The sequence below is a fragment of the Equus caballus genome, chromosome 26, assembly GCF_041296265.1.
Source record: "Equus caballus isolate H_3958 breed thoroughbred chromosome 26, TB-T2T, whole genome shotgun sequence".
Taxonomy (NCBI): Eukaryota; Metazoa; Chordata; class Mammalia; order Perissodactyla; family Equidae; genus Equus; species Equus caballus.
In genome coordinates, this window is record NC_091709.1 from 10,395,250 (window position 1) to 10,415,181 (window position 19,932).

General features: G+C 40.8%; 1 protein-coding gene across 3 annotated transcripts in view; it reads left to right on the forward strand.

Moving 5' to 3' along the window:
- Positions 1-19,932, forward strand: part of VGLL3 (vestigial like family member 3) — a 54,952-nt gene that overhangs the window by 13,305 nt on the left and 21,715 nt on the right. For all 3 annotated transcript variants that reach the window (XM_005606098.4, XM_005606099.4, XM_005606100.4), the window contains exon 3: positions 14,824-15,348. In XM_005606098.4, coding sequence (XP_005606155.3) covers positions 14,824-15,348 — 525 coding nt within the window. The remainder of the gene's footprint in view (positions 1-14,823; positions 15,349-19,932) is intronic.

A 19,932-nucleotide genomic window follows, 5' to 3' on the forward strand; every position in this document is an offset into this window, starting at 1 on the left:
AGTTTATAGTGGCAGCATCGAGCTGAGAAGCACCATTCCTTAAGCCCCGATGGCCCAATTTGGATGTCTAAATAATAGGCGTGCCTGCATCAGCTTTTAAAAATTAGCTCTTGCTCATTCCACTAGGTGCTACGTGGTGACATAGCAGAGGTTTGAGTCTGACGCAGGAATACAGACTTTGAAAGCCTTCTGTGTTCTCTTAAGAGCTCTCTCTGTCCTGCTTTGTCGTGGTGTTTACTCCTTGTAGTGTACAATCCAGACATTATTGACTGAGTCTACCTAGCTTGGCTCTTGTTCTTAGCTCTGGAAAGGAAAGCAGTAGAATGGGCATCCTTTTCTCGCTTTCCCTCTACATAGACGTCACAGAGGTGTGTTTGAATTGGACACATAGAAAATCGTTGGGTAACGTCCTGATTGGGATAATTACAAGGTTAGAGAAAAGATAATACATCGTCCCAGTAGTAGTTTTAGAGGAATGTGTTATGGACATTTCTCCTGAGCTCACCTGGTTGCAAGAAGCATCTTGTAAAACGGTTCTCAAAATGTGGTTTCCAAGACCAGGAATGTCCGAATCAGGTGGGGGCTGGTTAGAAATGCAAATTCTTGGGTCACACCCCACACCTTACTGAATCGGAAACTCAGGGGTAGCTAATCTGTTTTGGTGAGCCACCCAGGGGTTCCAGTGCAGGCTCGCATCTGATCCTTGTTGATCTAGTGCTGTTACAAACAGAGATCGCAGGCCGCCAAACTCAGACATACTGAGTCACAGTCTCAGAATCAGACCTGACCCGGTGCCCGGGTGATCCTATGACAAGGAAGGGCTTGTCACCTGATCACCCACCTGTGGTAGGGGCCAGGTGAGAGGGGATGAGTGGCTGGTCCCCTCTCAGCACTGGAGAGGTGGTTGTGCTTCTTGTAGGAGAGATCCTGGCCGTAGGAGATTGCCTGGCCCGGTCTGTAGATACGATGCTTTTCTTTCATGCCTGCCTCTCTGCCTGCCTGCCTGCCTTCCTACCTTCTTTCTTTTTTCTTTTTAGAAAAAGTAATGTGAAAGTAGCAAATGTGAACAACACTAAGATAAGCAGTGACTAGAGAGGGGAAGGTGGAATACAAACTCAAGTGACCTTAATAGAGGTGATTCGGAAGTGTAGCTGCTGATTGACTAGTGAATATTACAAGAACTGAGAGCTGAGTCCTTGGAAGTCTAAGATGCTTATGGAATCAACCAACATGCTATTTGATAGCACATGGTGAGCGCTTTTCATAACTTGTGGAGGGTGACCTAGGAAAACGTCAGTGAGTTAGCTGGCTGGAGTGAACAGTTTGAGATATCAGTCTTAAATCCTGTGAAGACAGTCGTCCTAGGAGAGGGCTCTAGGCAGGGCCTACTCCTGTCGCCCACTGGCCCTGCCACCTGGTGATCATGTCACCTGCAACAGAGGAACGAGAGCCCTAAATTACAGCTCTATGGGAGAGTGATTGTCACAGTATCACAACCAGAATAGTTTTAAGCAAGGTATTGTGAACATGCAAAAATTTGCAGTTTAGTGTTTTTCCTATACTCTACGTGACTGAATGGAGAAGCCCCCTGGACAGATGCCAAATTTCAGGATAGAAAGGGTGGATCAGGATAATGTTTCAGGAATGGTTAAACAGTTTTCTTGGCATCATCTTCAATTTGGCCGTCAGATCTCTCTCTGGCCTCATTTCCTGACTTCTGCAGCAAGTGTCCAGGTCCCACTGTGCTCTAGGTTGTGGGCCTGTGTCATGAACAGGAGAGTCTCAGCCTCTACGTTTGTGGAGCTTTTTAGTGGAAGAGACAGATAATAAATATATGATGAGACGCAAGCTGTTGCTTTGCTTAGGATGATAATAGACGCTCTCTCTGAGACTGTTTTGTTTGAGCACAGACTGAAGGAAGTGAGAGTGCTCCTCATCACATGAATATCTAGGGGGAGATTATTCGAGGCAGAGGGAACAGCCAGTGCAAAGGCCCTGAGGAAGGACTGAGCTTAGAGCGTTCAATGAGAAGCAAAAATGCTGGCGTGTGTAGAGTGAAATGAAGAGTGATTTCTAGAGACAAGGATTTTTAGAGCTTTGTATGGCAGTTTAGTTTATCAGGGTAGCCCAGGCACACACAGCAAGCTCCTCTATTTCCATCTCTCCCTCACCCACTGAGAATGCATATATCATATCCGGTTATCTCACGTCATTTTCCCTAATGCTCAGGATAATGCATTTCTATATGGAAAATCTGGAATGAATATGAATTGAATGATTACATGACTGAGTTAGATGAACCGAGTTCATACCATGTACCCTGGATTAGAAAAAAAAGTCCTTGATGGAGAATTTATCAGCAGTAAGCTGTATGAAATCTTTGGTTACAGTTTTCTTATTTGTAAATAAGCATTGAATTAGGTGATTGTTGAAATCTTTTCTCTGTAAAATTTCTGTGATTTCAAATGTATTGTTTACTTTCCACTTGTGAATAGCACTTTGCTTCTTTTACTTTTGTTTACTGAAGTATAATTGATGTACAATATCCTATTAGTTTCAGGTGTACATCATAGTGATTCAATATCTATATACATTATGAAATGATCACTAGGATAAGTCTAGTTAGCATCTGTCACCAACAAAGTTATTACAGTGTTATTGACTATATTCCCTATGCTGTACCTTACATCCCCATGACTTATTCTTGTTATAATTGCAAGTTTGTACATCTTAATCCCCTTTACCTATTTTTTCCTGCACCCCTTCCCCCTTTGGTAACTACCAATTAGTTACCTGTATCTATAAGTCTGTTTCTGTTTTCTTTTGTTTGTTCATTTGTTTTGTTTTTTAGATTCTACATATATGTAAAATCATACAGTATTTGTCTTTATCTGACTTATTTCACTCAGCATAATACCCTCTAGGTCCATCCATGTCGCAAGTGGCCATATTTCATTCTTCTTGATGGTTGAATAATATTACATTGTGTATATATACCACACCTTCTTTGTCCATTCATCTACCAATGGACACTCAGGCTGCTTCCATATATTGACTATTGTAAATAATGCTGCAGTGAACATTGGGTGCATATGTCTCTTTGAATTATTGTTTTTGTTTCCTTTGGGCAAATGCCCAGAAGTGGAATTGCTGGATCAATATGGTACTTCTATTTGTAATTTTTTGAGGAACCTCCAAACTGTTTTCCGTGGTGGCTGCACCAGTCTACATTCTCACCAACAGTGTATGAGGGTTTGTTTTCTCTACATCCTCACCAACACTTGTTTTTTTTGGTCTCATTGATAACTGCCATTCTTACTGGTGTGAAGTGATCTCTTATTGTGGTTTTGATTTGCATTTCTTTGATGATTAGTGATGTTGAGCATCTTTATATGTACCTGTTAGCCATTTGTACGTCTTCTTTAGAAAAATATCTATTCAAGTCCTCTGCCTATTTTTTAATCAGGCTGCTTGTTTTTTTGATATTAAGTTGTGTAAGTTCTTTATATATTTTGGATGTTAACCCTTATCATGTGTATGATTTGCAAATATCTTCTTTCATTCAGTAGATTGCAGTTTTCTATTGTTGAGTGTTTTCTTCACTGTTCAAAAGCTTTTTAGTTTGATGTAGTCCTATTTGTTTATATTTGCTTTTGTTGCCATTGCTTGAGAAGACTGCTCCAAAAAATATCACCAAGACCAATGTAAGAGAGGTGACTGCCTATGTTTTCTTCTAGGAGTTTTATGGTTTCAGATCTTACATTTAAGTCTTTAATCCATATTTTTTTTTTAAAGATTGGCACCTGAGCTAACAACCGTTGCCAATCTTTTTTTTTTTCTGCTTTTTCTCCCCCAATCCCCCCAGTATATAGTTGTATATTTTAGTTGTGGGTCCTTCTAGTTGTGGTATGTGGGATGCCGCCTCAATGTGGCCTGATGAGCGGTGCCATGTCTGTGCCCAGGATTCGAACCAGCGAAACCCTGGGTGGCCATAGCGGAGTGCGCAAACTTAACCACTTGGCCACCAGGCTGGCCCCTAATCCGTTTTGAGCTGATTTTTTAATATGGTCTAAGGCAGTGGTCCAGTTTCATTCTTTTGCTTGTGGCTGTCCAGTTTTGCCAACACCATTTATTGGAGAGAATGTCTTTTCTCCATTATATGTTCTTGTCTCCTTTGCTGTAGATTAATTGATCATATATGCACAGGCTTATTTTTAGGCTTTCTATTCTATTCCATTGATCTATGTGCATGTTTTCTTGCCAGTGCCATACTGTTTTGACTACTATAGCTTTGTAGTATGGTTTGAAATTGGGGAGCATGATACCTCCAGCTTTGTTCTTTCTCAAGATTGCTTTGACTATTCAGGGTCTTTTATGGTTCTGTACAAATTTTAGGATTCTTTGTACTAGTTGTATGAAAAATGCCATTGTTATTTTGATGGGGATTACATTGAACCTGTAGCTTGGACATTATAACAATATTAATTCTTCCAGTCCATGAGCATGGTATATCTTTTCATTTATTTTTGTTGTCTTCAATTTCTTTCACCTGTGTCTTATAGTTTTCAGAGTACAGATCTTTCACCTCCTTGGTTAAATTTGTTCCCAGGTGTTTTATTCTTTTTGATGCAATTGTGAATGGGATTGTTTTCTTAATTTCTCTTTTGAGTAGCTCATTATTAGTGTGTAGAAACACAACTGATTTCTGTATACTAATTTTGTATCTTGCAACTTTACTAAATTCATTTATTAGTTCTAACAGTTTTTTGGTGGAGTCTCTCTCTATATAGCATCATGTCATCTGAAAATAGTGACACTTTTGCTTCTTTTCCAATTTGGATGCCTTTTGTTTCTTTTTCTTGCCTAATTGTTCTGGCTGGGACTGCCAGTACTATGTGGAATAAAAGCGGTGAGAGTGGGTGTTATATGTTGTTCCTGATCTTAGAGAAAAGGCTTTCAGCTTTTCACCATTGAGTATGATGTTAGCTGTGGGCTTGTCATATATGGCCTTTGTGATGTTGAGGTACATTTCCTTTATACCTACTTTGTTGAGAGTTTTTATCATAAATGGATGTTTAATTTCATCAGATGCTTTTTCTGCATCTATTAAGATGATTGTGTGATTTTTATTCTTCATTTTGTTAATGTAGTATATTACTTTGATTGATTTGCAGATGTTGAACCATCCTTGCATCCTTGGAATAATCCCACTTGATGATTGTGTATGATCCTTTTCATATGATGTTGAATTTGGTTTGCTCATATTTGTTAAGCATCTTTGCATCTATGTTCAACAGGGCTATTGGCCTGTGATTTTCTTTTTTTGTGATGTCTTTGTCTGGTTTTGATGTCAGGATAATGCTGCCTTTGTAAAATGAGTTTAGAATTGTTTCTTTCTCTTCAAATTTTGTAATAATTTTAGAAGGATAGGTCTTAACTCTTTAAATGTTTGATAGAATTCATCTGTGAAGCCATTCAATCCTGGAATTTGGGGTTTTTAGGAGTTTTTTGATTACTGATTCAATTTCATTACTTGTAATCAGTCTATTCAGATTTTCTGTTTCTTCATGATTCAGTCTTGGAAGTTTGTGTGTTTCTAGGAATTTATCCATTTCTTCTAGGTTTTCCAGTTTATTGGCATATAATTGTTTGTAATGGTCTTTTATAATCCTTTGTATTTCTATGGTCTCAGTTGTAACTTCTCTTTTATTTCTGATTTTATTTATTTGCACCCTCTCTCTTTTTTTCTTGATGAGTCTGGCTAAAGGTTTATCAATTTTGTTTATCTTTTCGAAGAACCAGCCTTTAGTTTCACTGTTTTTTTAGTCTCTATTTCATTTATTTCAGGTCTGATCTTTCTTATTTTCTTCCTTCTACTAAGGTTGGGCCTTGTTTGTTCTGTTTTTTCTGGTTCCTTTAGGTGTAAAGTTAGATTGCTTACTTGAGAATTTTCTTGTTGCTTAAGTTGTATCACTATCAACTTTCCTTTTAGAACTTCTTTTGTTGCTTGCCATAGATTTTCAAAAGCTCTGTTTCCATTTTGACTTGTCTCAAGCTATTTTTTGATTTTCTCTTTGATTTCTTCAATGACTCATTGGTTGTTTAGAAGCATCTTGTTTAGTCTCCACATGTTCCTGTTTTTTGCAGTTTTATTCTTGTAATTAATTAATATTTTCATATTGTTGTGGTTGGAAAAGATGCTTGATTATGATTTCAATCTTCTTAAATTTATTAAGACTTATTTTGTGGCCTAACATGTGATCTGTCCTGGAGAATGTTCCATGTGCATTTGGAAAGATTATGTATTCTTCAGTTTTTGGATGGAATGTTTTGAATATTTCTTGAGTTCATGTGGTCTAATGTGTCTTTTAAGGCCAATGTTCCCTTATAATTTTCTATCTGGATGATCTATCCATTGATGTAGTGGGATACTAAAGTCCCCTACTATTATTGTATTCTTATCAATTTCTCCTTTTATGTCTGTTAATATTTGCTTTATGTATTTAGGTGCTCTTATGTTGGGTGCATAAATGTTTACAAATGTTATATGTTCTTCTTGGATTGACCCCTTTATCATTATGTAATGCCTTTCTTTGTCTCTTATTAGAGTCTTTGTTTTAAAGTCTGTTTTGTCTGAGATAAGTATTGATAACCCAGCTTTCTTTTCATTTCCATTTGCATTGGATATCTTTTTCCATCCTTTCATTTTCAATCTGTGTGTGTCTTCAAATCTGAAGTGAGTCTCTTGTAGGCAGCACATAGATTAGCCTTGTGTTTTATACATTCAACCACTCTCTGTCATTTGATTGGAACATTTAGTCCATTTATATTTAAAGTAATTATTGATAGGTATTTACTTTTTGCCATTTTGTTCTTTTCTGGTTGTTTTTATAGTTATTCTCTGATCCTTTCTTCTTCTCTTAGTCTTTTGCCTTGTGATTTGATGGTTTTCTTTAGTGTTATATTTGGGTTCTTATCTCTTTAGTTTTTGTGTATCTATTGTAGATTTTTGGTTTGTAGTTATCATGAAGTTCATATGTATCTACCTCTTCATAGAGCAGTCTGCTTTAAGCTGATAGTCACTTATGTTCGAGCACATTCTAAAAGCACTACATTTTTACTCCTCCTGCCGTGTTTTGTTTTTGATGTCATATTTTGCTTCTTTTGACTTTGTCTATCCCTTAACTACTTATTGTAGTCACATTTGGTTTTGCCACTTTGTCTTCTAACGTTCATACTAGCTTTTTAAGTGGCTGCCACTGCTTTACTATATATTTGTCTTTACCAATGGTATTTTTTTTCTTTCATATATTTTCTTATTTCTATTTATGACCTTTTCTTTTCCACTTAAGAAGACTCCATAGCATTTCTTGTAAGGCCAGTTTGGTGATGATGAACTCTTAGTTTTTGTTTGTCTGGGAAACTCTTTATCTCTCCTTCAATTCTGAATGACTTTGCTGGGGAGAGTATTCTTGGTTGTAAGTTTTTTCCTGTCAGCACTTTAAATATACCCTGCCACTCCCTTCTAGCCTGCAAAGTGCTAAATAATCAGCTGATGGTCTTATTAGGGCTTGCTTGTATGTGACTGGTTGTTTTCTTTTGCTGCCTTTAAGATTTTCTTTTTAATTTCTGCCATTTTACTTATTATATGTCTTAGTGTGGATCACTTTGGCTTCATCTTGTTTGGGACTCTCTGTGCTTTCTGGACCTAGATGTCTGTTTCCTTCCCCAGGCTAGGGAAGTTTTTAGCCATTATTTGTTCAAATAAGTTTTCTGCCCCTTTCTCTTTCTTTTCTCCTTTTGGGACACCTATAATGCAAATATTAGTATGCTTGATGTTGCCCCAGAAGTTCCTTAAACTATTTTCATTTTTTAAAATTCTTTTTTTCTTTTGCTCTTCCAATTGGGTGATTTCCACTCTTTTGTCTTCCAGATCACTGATCCATTCTTCTGTATCATTTAATCTGGTGTTGATTCCCTCTAGTATATTTTTCATTTCAGTTATTGCATTCTTCAACTCTGATTGGTTCTTTCTTATATTTTCTAGCTCTTTGTTGAAGTTCTCACTGTGTTCATCCATTCTTCTCCCCAGTTCAGTGAGCATCCTCATGACCATTACTTTGAACTCTTTGTCAAGTAAATTATGCATCTTTGTTTCATTAGGGTTTTTTCCTGTGGTTTTATCTTGTTCTTTCATTTGGAACATATTCCTCCATCTCTTAATTTTGTTTGATTTTCTATGTTTGTTTCTATTAATTTGGTGAAACAGCTACCTCTCCTGGTCTTGAAGGAGTGGCCTTGTTTAGGAGCATCCCCTGTATAGATTGTGTGTGTCAGGTGGCTTTGGCAGCTTGGCTGGAGCTAGGGAGGACATAGGACAGGACGGGTGGTTCTAGCATACTAGAGTGTGCCATGCTGGGGCTACCCCATTGGGTAACTGGAGCTGGAAGAGGTGTCAGGGTGGTCCAGAGGTACACCATGCTGGGGCCATATTGAGGTGGGTAGCTGGAGCTGGGGGTCCTGGGGTGCACTGGGGTGGCCTTGGAAGGCTGCTTAGAGCCCCTGGAGTGTGCTCTTGCCTGCTTTATCAAGGTGGAGGGAGAATACAAAAAATGGTGCTCATTGATCCCTCTGACCCCAAAGAGATGTCCAGCAGTTTCCCACCCATTTGGCAAATGCTCTAGGGTTAGTAAATGGATTTCCTTCACATGTAGTCTGAATTTCCTTTAGACTGCTATTGTTTTGCTTTGCTCCAGGGCGTGCAAGTCTGCACATGGGCCCCTCAGTGATATCCCTGCCTTCTGTGGGTCATCATGTTGAAGATGGGGTTCCTATCAATACTGTGTGTCCATCTCTCCTGCTAGTCTCCATGTGGTCCCTCTGTCGTTTGTTTGCAGAAGCTGTTCATTCAGCCCTAGGTTCTTCTGTAGGAGGAGTTGCTCTGTATGTAGGCGTAGATTCCATGTGTCCATGGCCGTAGGTGAGTGCTGGTCTTCCTAGCCCGCCATCTTGGACTCTCTCATCTTGTGAATACGACTTTGCTATAGTTGTTTCTAATTGTGAATTAGCCAGTTTTAGATAAAGATACATAACTTGGATACAATTCATAGGAGATCCACAAAATGTAGTTAAAGATTTAGAAAGCAATATCTTAGAGAAAAGTATGATTAATTGAGCTTCCCATATCTAGTAAAGAGTGTTATTGGGGATTTTGTATTAATTTCCAAAGCAACATAGGTTTGGATAATACAGTCTTTGGATTCTGTTTGTTTTGGGTTCAAGTTTGGGTCTTATTACTGTCTGGTTGCAACGTGATCTTGGATTAACTACTTAAAATCTCTCTGAGCTCAGCTTCAACTATAATATGCATTTATTGATACCCATTTCCTAGGTTCATTGTAAAGATATTTTGATAATGCCTATGAATAATTTGGCATAGGGCTTGACGCAAAGTACTAAATGAAAATCAGATGCCTTTTCTCTCTACCTTAAGTTTCCACTTATTTGGAGCCTTGGATCTTTATCCAGAAATGTTGTTTTCTGGAAGTTTGTATTTCTGGCCAAAAACCAGTGTCTTGGACATAGTAGGTATTCAAGGCTATTGACAATGTTGATGGCTATGGCAGGAATACTTTATGCAGGAACTGCTGACCAGCTGTATTAAATTAAAGGGTCTAGTTTATGGCATACCGTTTTTTCAGTGCTGCACAAGTACTACAGTGCTACAAAGGAATTTAAAACTGAATTATGTTTGATTGCATAATATATTTCACAGTAAATCTTTAGATTAGGATGGAGTGTCAGCTAACAATGGAATAATGGTCATACTTTCATGTGTATCTGGATGGAGCTGGGGAAGTCCTCTTTAGGTGTTTTGCAGCTGTTAGGCAAACAGTCAACAGGAAATATCTGTACTTTATTTGGCACAACCTCGCATCAATTACCTCTTGTCCCATTAAACCTTCTAATAGAGATTGAATAAGGCTTCTCAGTGAAACTTAATGAATCTGATTGCCTCCTTGTCCCCATCCAAATAGAAATGTTGGCTTCAAATATGTCTATGTATTGATCTCGGTGCCCAAGTATTATTACAGAAAGTGTGTGTGTGTGTGTGTGTGTGTGTGTGTTTAAGAGGAGTAGTTTGTTGCACCATAGCAAAATATATCACTGACTTAAAAACCATGCTGAGTGGTAAACTTATTGATATTTTTTATTGTTGTAGTTGCAAAGTAAGTACCTATTGGTTGATTGATCTATATAGTGTCTGCTTGGAGCAACTCATGCTCATAGGAAAGACCTCTCAGAATGAGTACTAGCCTAAAAGAGCAAAGAGAAGAAAGGAGAGGAGGCCTGTGTCCTTAGCTGGGTGAGACTGGGAAGGAGACTAGGTACATCTCCAGGAGGCGCTGGAGGTCATCACTGCTGGGAAGTCTAGAACAAACACACAGAGGAAAGTGAGGCCTGACCTTCCTCCTTGTTCTGCCTCCAAGGAGTGTGGAAATCTGATACTGCCACTGGAAACTCTCATTGTAGAGTCTAAAGGCACATTCTGAGCAACTCTAGAACAAAATAACCAGAGAGCAGTCTCTGGACATCATGGTAATGCCTCATTCCTGAATGACCGAAAACTTCGGAACACATACCCTTTCACCTCTGACCTGACAGTTTATTTTCATGGGAAGCAGAGAAGAAGATGGGGAATTAAATGACAGCAAGGACCTTTTATGTTAAGAATGGAGTAGCATTTTCTTTTCATTGAGCTTAGTAAAACGGTAAATGTCTTTTAACATTGATATTTTAAATTACTATTTATTCTAAGAATATGTTTTCTAGAGATTTTTAAGATGACAAGATAGAGATTCTACATTTTTTGTACCATTGTCCTTTTAATGTAGTTTTCATTTTTTCAAAATTAATAAAATGTTTAAGTTTTTAATTTAAATGTTGAATTTTCTTTTGCTTAATTTTTTTTGCCCTTAGATTTCTTTTACATATATTTAAAGTTAATGTAAAAGGTAGCCCCATCTACTATGAAACAGACAGAACCACTTTATGTCCCATGTCTTCTGTGTCTCTCAGACGTGTCTGTGGTATAAATCACACAGTGACATCACTGGGTATGCTTTGGGTGGATTGTACTGGGTAATGTATCAATTTTGTCATTTTTTATTGTTGTTTATAAATAAGGATGTGTGTGTATGTAAGTGATACTTTTTAATTCCTAATGCAAACTGAACCATAGTCTGTTTAGACTTTTCATACGTGTTAGGCTATCAGTGTTAACATCACCTGCATACCCAGTCCCATTCAGCCCAAAGTCGCCATGGAGTGTTAACGTCACATAGTGCTGAATTGCCTCCTTTATCCTGAAAAGTAATATTGCGTGGAAGTTGCTCGTGCACAGTTTTTCATATCCCTTTTCATACAACAAATGTGGCTGTGATTAAGTACTCGTAAGCAAGAATTCATGTAATGAAAAAATTTACATACATATGAACTAAGCTCATTGATTCCCAGGCATGAAAGAGAGCATATCATCTGTTTCTTTGTATCAAGATTTTTTTTAACAATAAGATACCAAATAGTGTTTTTGAAGTGTAGACTTGTTCATAAACATATTTTCTATCCAATATTATTTCATTTACTTGTAAAATGCAACACTGTTTTGGAAAGGGGCTGCCTAGATCTCTGCAAACTTTATATTCATCTCGGGAGACGTACCAACTGGGAAAATACTAAGTTACTTCTCATTTTATTTTTCCCTGGGGCATTTTAAAGCTTTGTTCTGCCTTTATGGAGTACATTTTTAAAAATAGATTTCCACTTTCAATGATAATATGTTCACTAATCACAGTTCAATATTTCATAAATAGAATAGCATTTTTTGGTAAGGAATTTATTCATTGTTCACATTTGTGTGTGCATGCCCAAAGTGCTGAAGCATCTCTAAAATGAAATTGGGTCCATGTCTATATGAATGAAAATAAATAAAGGAAAGCATCCAGAGAAATGACGTCGTCTCTAGGTGCTTTTGACATTTTGGAGGCTTCTCACCAGGGGAGCTGGGTATCTCTGGCAGACGCCTGTGGGTTGGCTTCCACCGTTTTCATAATGGGACTCTGGCTCCACCAGGAGATAAAGGTTATGAGGAGAAGGAAGGGTTTGGTCCCAAAGATTGGATGTGTGAGAGCAAAGTGGCAGATTGATGGTGACAAAGTTGCACCACGTAATGTAAGGAGCCTCTGTAAACTCCTTGTATGGGTATTAAACTTTAAACATTGACAGCTTTCATTATGGGTGTGACAGAAGTATTCCACAAATGGCCATCATTTAAGGCAAAGTGAATTTTCATCTCACAGCTTACACAATTTTTTCTTGTCATTAGCAGCCATTTTTCGTATGTCAAAGGAAGACACTTCTTTCATAAAACATATTTGCCTCAATGCCAGTAAGTTTGACTCTAAGTGCTGTTTTCTGATAGATCGTAGTTGTGGCGAAACAAAGTCAATCAGTTAAAAGTTTGCCAGGACTGTTTGAAGACTCGAAGAACAGTGTGCGCTTCCGTCCTTTGCCGCTTGAAGGACATCCTTTCCTAGATTTCCCCAAGAGGTTTGAGATCTATGGAGATTCTGTGGGTGAGAGACTTGAATTTGAAACACTGAATAGCTATCTGTCCACGGAATGAATGGGGTGAATGACGATGGCTCTGGTGGAGGGCTGACCACAAGAGAATTGAAGAGGTTGCAAGGCTGGTGCCACAGCCATTCGGGCAGCTGGAGAGAGGAAATGTTTGAACACCCCAGTGACACTCTGATGATGTCAGTCAAATGCCATATGTGGTGGTTGATTCAACTTATATAAACTCTCCCTGAGGTGAGAAAACTCTGTCCTGTAAATTTATGAAGTGAGAACATGGATATACCAGACTTCTGAATGCTGTTATTTCGGAGTACTTCTTAGGATATCCTTCATTCTACGGAAAGATCTAGCTAGATTCTTTTGTGTGGAACTCAGTGTGAAAATACTATCTTACTAGACATGCCTGACTAATGTGCTGAGCAACCTTACCTTTATCAGTGGATAGAAATAATTTATAGGCCACTTCACAGAATAGTAAAAGTATGGAGCCAGAAGATATTTGGAATTTTAATTCAAATGCCTCGTATTTTAGTGGAAGAAACTGAGCCACAGAGAGGTCAACAGATCCATTTGGGGTCAGAAGATGAGATAGGGTAATTGCTTAGCTGCTTGCTCTCTGGCTGAGCTTTCTAGACTCCTAGTCCAGTGCTCATTCAGTGACACCACACCGTAGGCAACAGGCCATAGTTAGAGGTATCAGTCTTTCTAAACATGGATCTGACTATAACACTCCCCAGATCAAAACCATTCAAAGCGGCCTGAGAGCTCCTCAGGGCAGTGCCCACATTCAGAATGTGGCTGGCAAGGCCATACCGATCTGAATCCTTCTTGCACTGTAGTCTAATTTTTTGCCAGCTTCCACCCACTGAACTCATTTTTGTTCCTCAAAGGGGTGAATGTATGTGTGTGTGTAATTATTGGCCTTTTTTCACACACTCTTTCATTTGCCTAAAACACTTTTCCCGACCTCTTCACGAGGCCCAGCCAACTCACCCTTTCAGTTTAGCTGTTGCTTTCTGTCCCTCTCTGTGCTTCTCCCATGAGAGCACTGACCACATCACGTTGCACATGTCCATTTACTTACCTGTCCGCCTCCAGATTGTGAGGAAAAGCAACGTCAGTTTGGTCATCCCCAACCTCGTGTGTCTGTGCATAGTGGGTCACCTATAGATATGTTTTGACAATTGAGTGGAGAAATTGCGCTGAGGCGGAGTCGCAGAGGTGCTTCCTCCTCTTCTCTGTACGTGCTATTCTTTGATGTTTCCCCCTCCCCAAACACCATCCTTCAATCCATTTTTCCTACTTGAATCGCCTCCACTCATGATTTCCACAGAAGAGTCTTTACCAAATCCTACATGCTGGGGTTGTAGTTACAATTGTGCCCTCTTGTGGCGCAGTTATGAAGAGTGCCAGCCATCCGGACAGGCTGCCTGTCTTCAAAGCCCAGTCTCCTGCTTGCCAGCCGTGAAGTCCTGGGCTTCTTCCCTGCCTCAATTTCCCCATCTCTGCAACGGGGATACTCACAACCACCTCACAGGGCTGCAGTGAGGATCCAAGAAGACCATCCAAGAACAGCCACTGGCTGGTGGCGGGCGTTTGGTCACTGTCATTGTTGTTATTCTCAGTCCAGAGACCCCCAGACCTCTACAGGGAAAGTAAGCTTGGAATACACTCTTGTTGATGAAAAATGAGTGTTGGTGAGCATAATTTAGTGCGATCTTACTTCTGTGTGTTACTTTGGCATTAAAATGTTTAGTTTGAATGAAAATTGTATTTGCATTTGAAAGAAGTTGGTAAACATGATCATTTCAACCCACCTGAATCACTTCAATGGCATAAGCTTTCTTTACCTACGACACATGTTACCTGTGACCTCTGTCCAGACCCAACGGCGGCAAGACTCCCAGGAGGAAATGAAGCTTTTCAACCCCAGACATGTGAACCTCTCCTCGGACTGTGAAGCTTACCCTAAGGAAACATGGCGGGGTGGGGACCCGTTGAGCACTTGAACCCTGTGCACTGACTTGGCACGGGAGCTCAGAGGCTTACCTGGTATCAGTTCACCTCTGTGTGGGGACAGAAAGTGCATACTCATTAGCCTGCTTGTCAAATATTGGACAAGTAGAGGCAAGCCTATCTTAAAACTGAATCTTCTGTAAGTAATTTATTTTTCTGTCTTCTCAGACAGCTCAGCTCTCTCAAGCCAGCGGAGTAGTTTCCCAACTTCCTTCTGGACCAGCTCTTACCAGTCGCCACCTGCACCCTGTTTGGGTGGCGTTCATCCTGACTTCCAGGTCACTGCACCCCCTGGCACCTTTACCGCAGCCGACCCCAACCCCTGGCCGGGACACGGCCTGCATCAGACCGGCCCAGCCCCTCCCCCTCCTGTGTCTGAGTCCTGGCACTACCCTTTGGCATCTCAGGTGAGCCCCTCCTACAGCCACATGCATGACGTGTACATGCGGCACCATCACCCCCATGCCCACATGCACCACCGCCACCACCACCACCACCACCCTCCTGCTGGCTCTGCCCTGGATCCGTCCTACGGGCCCCTGCTGATGCCGTCAGTGCGTGCAGCCAGGATACCTGCTCCCCAGTGTGATGTCGCAAAGACAGACCCGACAACAGTCACCACTGCTACCTCAGCGTGGGCTGGAGCCTTTCACGGAACCGTGGACATCGTGCCAAGTGTGGGGTTTGATACAGGTGAGCCAGGGGATTTCCATAAAGAGAAGTTAAGAAATCAATATTGAGAAATGGAGGATGTTGTAAATACTTTGAAATATTTTTTCTCTTATATGTAAAGTGAAACTTTGCCAGTATTCTTAGAGAACCTAAGCATTTTGCCACAATTCCTGTGTTCTTGCAGAAACTGCTGTGACTCGCCCAGCGAGTACAGCCTGGGAAGGGCCTGGGAGCTTTTCTCCCCTTTGACAAAGACTACCTTTCAGCTGGTGATCTGTTCCTTTGAATGGGGATCTCTAGTACCTTATGTTTCAAAGAATGGACCTTGTTCTTTAAGTCTCTCTGCGTCTGTGCTCTGTACCATGTGTAAGGCCTAAAAGAGTTCAGAAAAAGTATGTGTCAGTAGTTTTTCTTTCTCTCCTTTTTTTAGGTCTTATTAATGATTTATAAAACAAACTGCTTTCTGAGAATAGTCAATGGTCTACTCTTTTGAAAAGAAGAAAAGTATTGAAAGGAGTGGGTTTCCCTTCACTTCCCTTCCTCTTCTTTGCCTTCTCTCTTTTTCCCTTCCTTCCTCCTCATCCTTCCTCTCTTCCTCTCTCTATTTCTGTCCCTCCTTTTCTCTATTTTAAATAACACCAGACTTAAAAGACTACTATAAAGTTTATTTTCAATAGATTTAGAAAAAAGCTGGTAAGGGAAATATTTATGAACAGAGCATTTAGCTCCTCTCTGGAATTCGCTAGTTCTGAGGGCGTAGTGTTAAATGTTGGAGCTTCTTTTTGGACCAGACTAGTTATGTTAACAGTATTATTGGTTTTGAGTTCCTGACAGCACAGGCATCAGAGGCTAAAAAGACAAATCGAGTCAGTGATTACATCCCCAGACTCTGCGTTCCAGTCGCCCACCTCTGCCTCCAATCCTGGGTTCTTTTCCGGGAACACCTTGTGACATATTAGGACTCTCCTTCCAGAGGTTTAAAGAAACTCCCTCTGTCCTTGGTTTTTCTATAGTGTGCAGGAGCTTTAATTGGAATGCTGCTTCACAGCAGAGACTCCCCAGAGTAGTAAATGCCCAGGGTCAAGTGGCATTCTCCCTGACATGAGTGGAACATTCTTATCTTGGTTACTGGTTCTCTCCACTGAGCTTTCCAAGGTTGTTCATTGCCTGGCCTCACCCATTTCAGCTTCCTGTGGAGTCTCTGGGTTCAAGCTGTTTTTCTAAGCAAACTCTCAGGGGCCTTGGTTCTCCCTCTCTAAGAGAAGAGAATGTGATGGGGCTACCCACCACAGGCGCTTCTTCCTCTGCACATGCTAGCAGAGAGAAGGCAGCTCTTGAGTTGTTTGATGCCTGGGGCCTGATCTGAGTCGAGTCCCAGTTCAGTAGCTGCCATCATGTGTAGCCAGCACTTCGCGATGCCTGTGTGACCAGGGTTAACAGGGCCCTTAGCAGGGTTAACAGTGCCCTTAGCAGACAAAGGGAACGTCCTCTCCTGTCTTAGTCACTTTGGGCTGCTCTAACGGAATACCAGTCCCCGGATGCCTTAAAACAACAAGCATTTAGTTCTCAGTTCTGGAGGCTGGGGAGTCCAAAATCAGAGTACCGGCACATTTAATGTCTGGCAAGGGCCCGCTTCCTGATTCACAGACACTCTTCTCAATGTGTCCTCGCATAGTGGAAGGAACAAGGAGACTCTATGGGGTCTCCATTCATGAAGGTTCTGCTTTCATGACCTAATCACCTCCCAAACCCCCCCCCATACCTTCACTTTGGGCATTAGGGTTTAACATAGGAATTTTGGGGGGGACACAAACATTCGGTCTATAGCACCCCCTCTGTGATTTCTGTAACATGAAGGGGAAGATGGACGTGATTGCTTGTTCTCTGCTTCTAATTCTCTGTCACTTGTTATCTACTTTTGTACTTGTCAACTTTGGTGTGGGCCTGATTCATTGACTCATTGTTCATAATTTCATCTTTAAGTAGTCACTGAGGGGGGGGAATTCATTCTCCTACCTTTTGGGAGTGGAGAAGAGAAAATTTTTGTTCTTTCTGAAGAATCTAGAGAGGACCCAAGGACCCATAGTTCTTGATACTTACTGAGCTATGAATCAACGTTCATTGAGTACCCACTATTCAAGGGACTGCCAGAGGTACTTCAGATATATCTTTTTGCTTTTAATCCCTAAACCAAGTCTGAAATAGGTCTTCTTAGATTCGTTTACAAGTAAGGAAACAGCCTTGGTTTTTCCATTTGAGAACTACTTGCCTAAATCTCAAGTGCTCAAGCTGGCTTTGAACTAAGACCTTCCCCAATCTAAGAAGTTGTGGGGGTAGCATCTCCTTGTATATATAGGTAAAATAGATTATTTATTAGGACTGTTAAATTAGACTATTAATGATTAGTAAGGAGGGATGAAGATTAACCTACTGGCTGTACGTAGTGCTCCTCTTCGTCAGTGTGGGTTTGGGATGAGGATCATGATTCATCCCTATTCCGTAGTTTTGACCCAGTTGAGAAACAAGGACAAAGGAATCAAGCAGATGAAGATCAAATTATTAGCATAATCATTGATTGGGCTGAATTGGAAATCCTAGATTAGGTTTCCTGCCTAATCTAGAGAATCAGAGAAGATTCCCATAGACATCTTCCTTGTCACACAGTTTACAGCCCCTTTTCTGTGAAAAGAGATTGCTGGTTGCTCAAATTTGCCTCTGAAAAGCATCATCTGAGGCAGGACCCTGGTGTGCTCTCCCTCCAAAGGGCAGGCACAGGAGGAGGCTGCACCTCCCTGCCTGGGGCTGGACCAAAAGGGGCAGTGGCAGGGGCTGAGCCACCTGTGCTCTTCTAACTCCAGGCATCATCTCAAATGTCACATCTCTCTTCCTTTGGGAAGAGTTACAGAGGAGTGTTTTGGGCCAGTTTCTCCAAGAAACAGACTCTAAGGTGTAGATTTGACTGTAGATAATTTATGGGGTTGTGTTCTCAGGGCAGCATCTTTGTGGGCTGTGGGAAGAATTGGGCAGGAGAAGTCTCCCTGTGATTAAGTTCAGCTGAGCCTTAGGAGATTCTTCAGGGAGCTGGGGAGCTTGGATGGCCCTTTATAATTGTCCTGTCCTGAGTTGGTGTGGATGGGCTTCTATGTCCCTGCGCTGACAAGTGATTGGATGGATTTCCCTCTGGAAAGGGGACATGGCATTAGGCAGGGTAGCTTTGCTCTCCTGAAGGCAATTCCCAAAGAGAGAAATGACTGACAGTCGTGAGCTGCCAACAGCAGGGGAATGGACGTCTCCACATGGAATGGGGAGCAATTGGTACCCCACCGCAGTATCCACTACAGGAGCATGACAAGACAGTAGTAGCTACTTTTCTTCTTTTCTAACTACTGATAAAAGAACAGAAGTTTCTGTATAATAGGCCCAAGCTAAGAAGGTAGAATAGTTGAGAAGAAAGAGAGATGAGTCCCTCTATGCAGTCTATGCAACACTGACCTGACCATGCAGCCCAACCAGGGGCTCGGCCCGGGACTCAGCTCCCGTGTTGGGTGGCACTGAGCAGCCGAGGGAAGAGCCTGCAGTCAGGTGAGACCGTCATGAAACTTCTCCAAGTCCAGGTACATAGGCCACCAAAATGCAGGTCATTTTCACATTCCATTAGGAGATAAATAAGTTGATGCAGCCATTTTCAGAGCAATTTGGTAAAGGGTATGATATTTTCATCAACAGGGGAAAGGTTTAATAATTTTAGGTGCATTTTTATTTTGCAGCCATTTAAAGAAATTGAGGAAATCTGTAGGAAATCCAAAAGGTTGGCCATGATATAAGGCTTAATGACCAGAGGAAGTTTTAGAGTATGAGATATGGTATAAACCAGGGGTCAGCAAAATTTTTCTGTAAAGGGGCTGATAGAAATACTTAATGCTTTGAGGGCATATTGTCTTTGTTGCTACTCCTCAGCTCTCCTCTTGTAGTGGAAAAGCAGCCACAGATGAAACTTAAATGGCAGAGCATGTGTCCCAATGAAACTTTTTGATGGACACTGAAGTTTGAAATTTATGTACTTTTCATGTGTCATGAAATGCTACTCTCTTTGTTTTTATTCTCTTCTTTCTCAACCATTGAAAAACGTAAAGGCCATTCTTCCCTTGTTAGCTCATGGGCTGTGTGTAGACAGTCGGTGGGCCTGATTTGGCCTGTGCAGTGTAGTTTGCTGACCCCTAGTATGGTCCTGGGTGTATAATTTTTATCTACGTACACACACAAACATGCACGTGTGCACCTGTACTCCCTCAATGAGAATTATCTGGAAGTATATGCCCCCAACTCTTAATGATCATTACTACTGGTAATTAGTGGGTGCCTAAGCATTGAATCCAGATGGCCCGATTTTATGAGCCCAGCTCTGTCGTTTACTAGCTGCAGGACTTTGGGCGAATTACTTTACCTTCTGGGTGCCTCAAGTTTTTTGTCTTTCAAAGATGCCTCCTTGGGTTGTTTTGAGGATTAAATGAGTTAATGAAGTACAACATTTACAAATGTGCCCTGCACATAATAGTTACTGTATAAATTCTAGCTATGAAGGTGGACACACTCTCACTTTTTTAT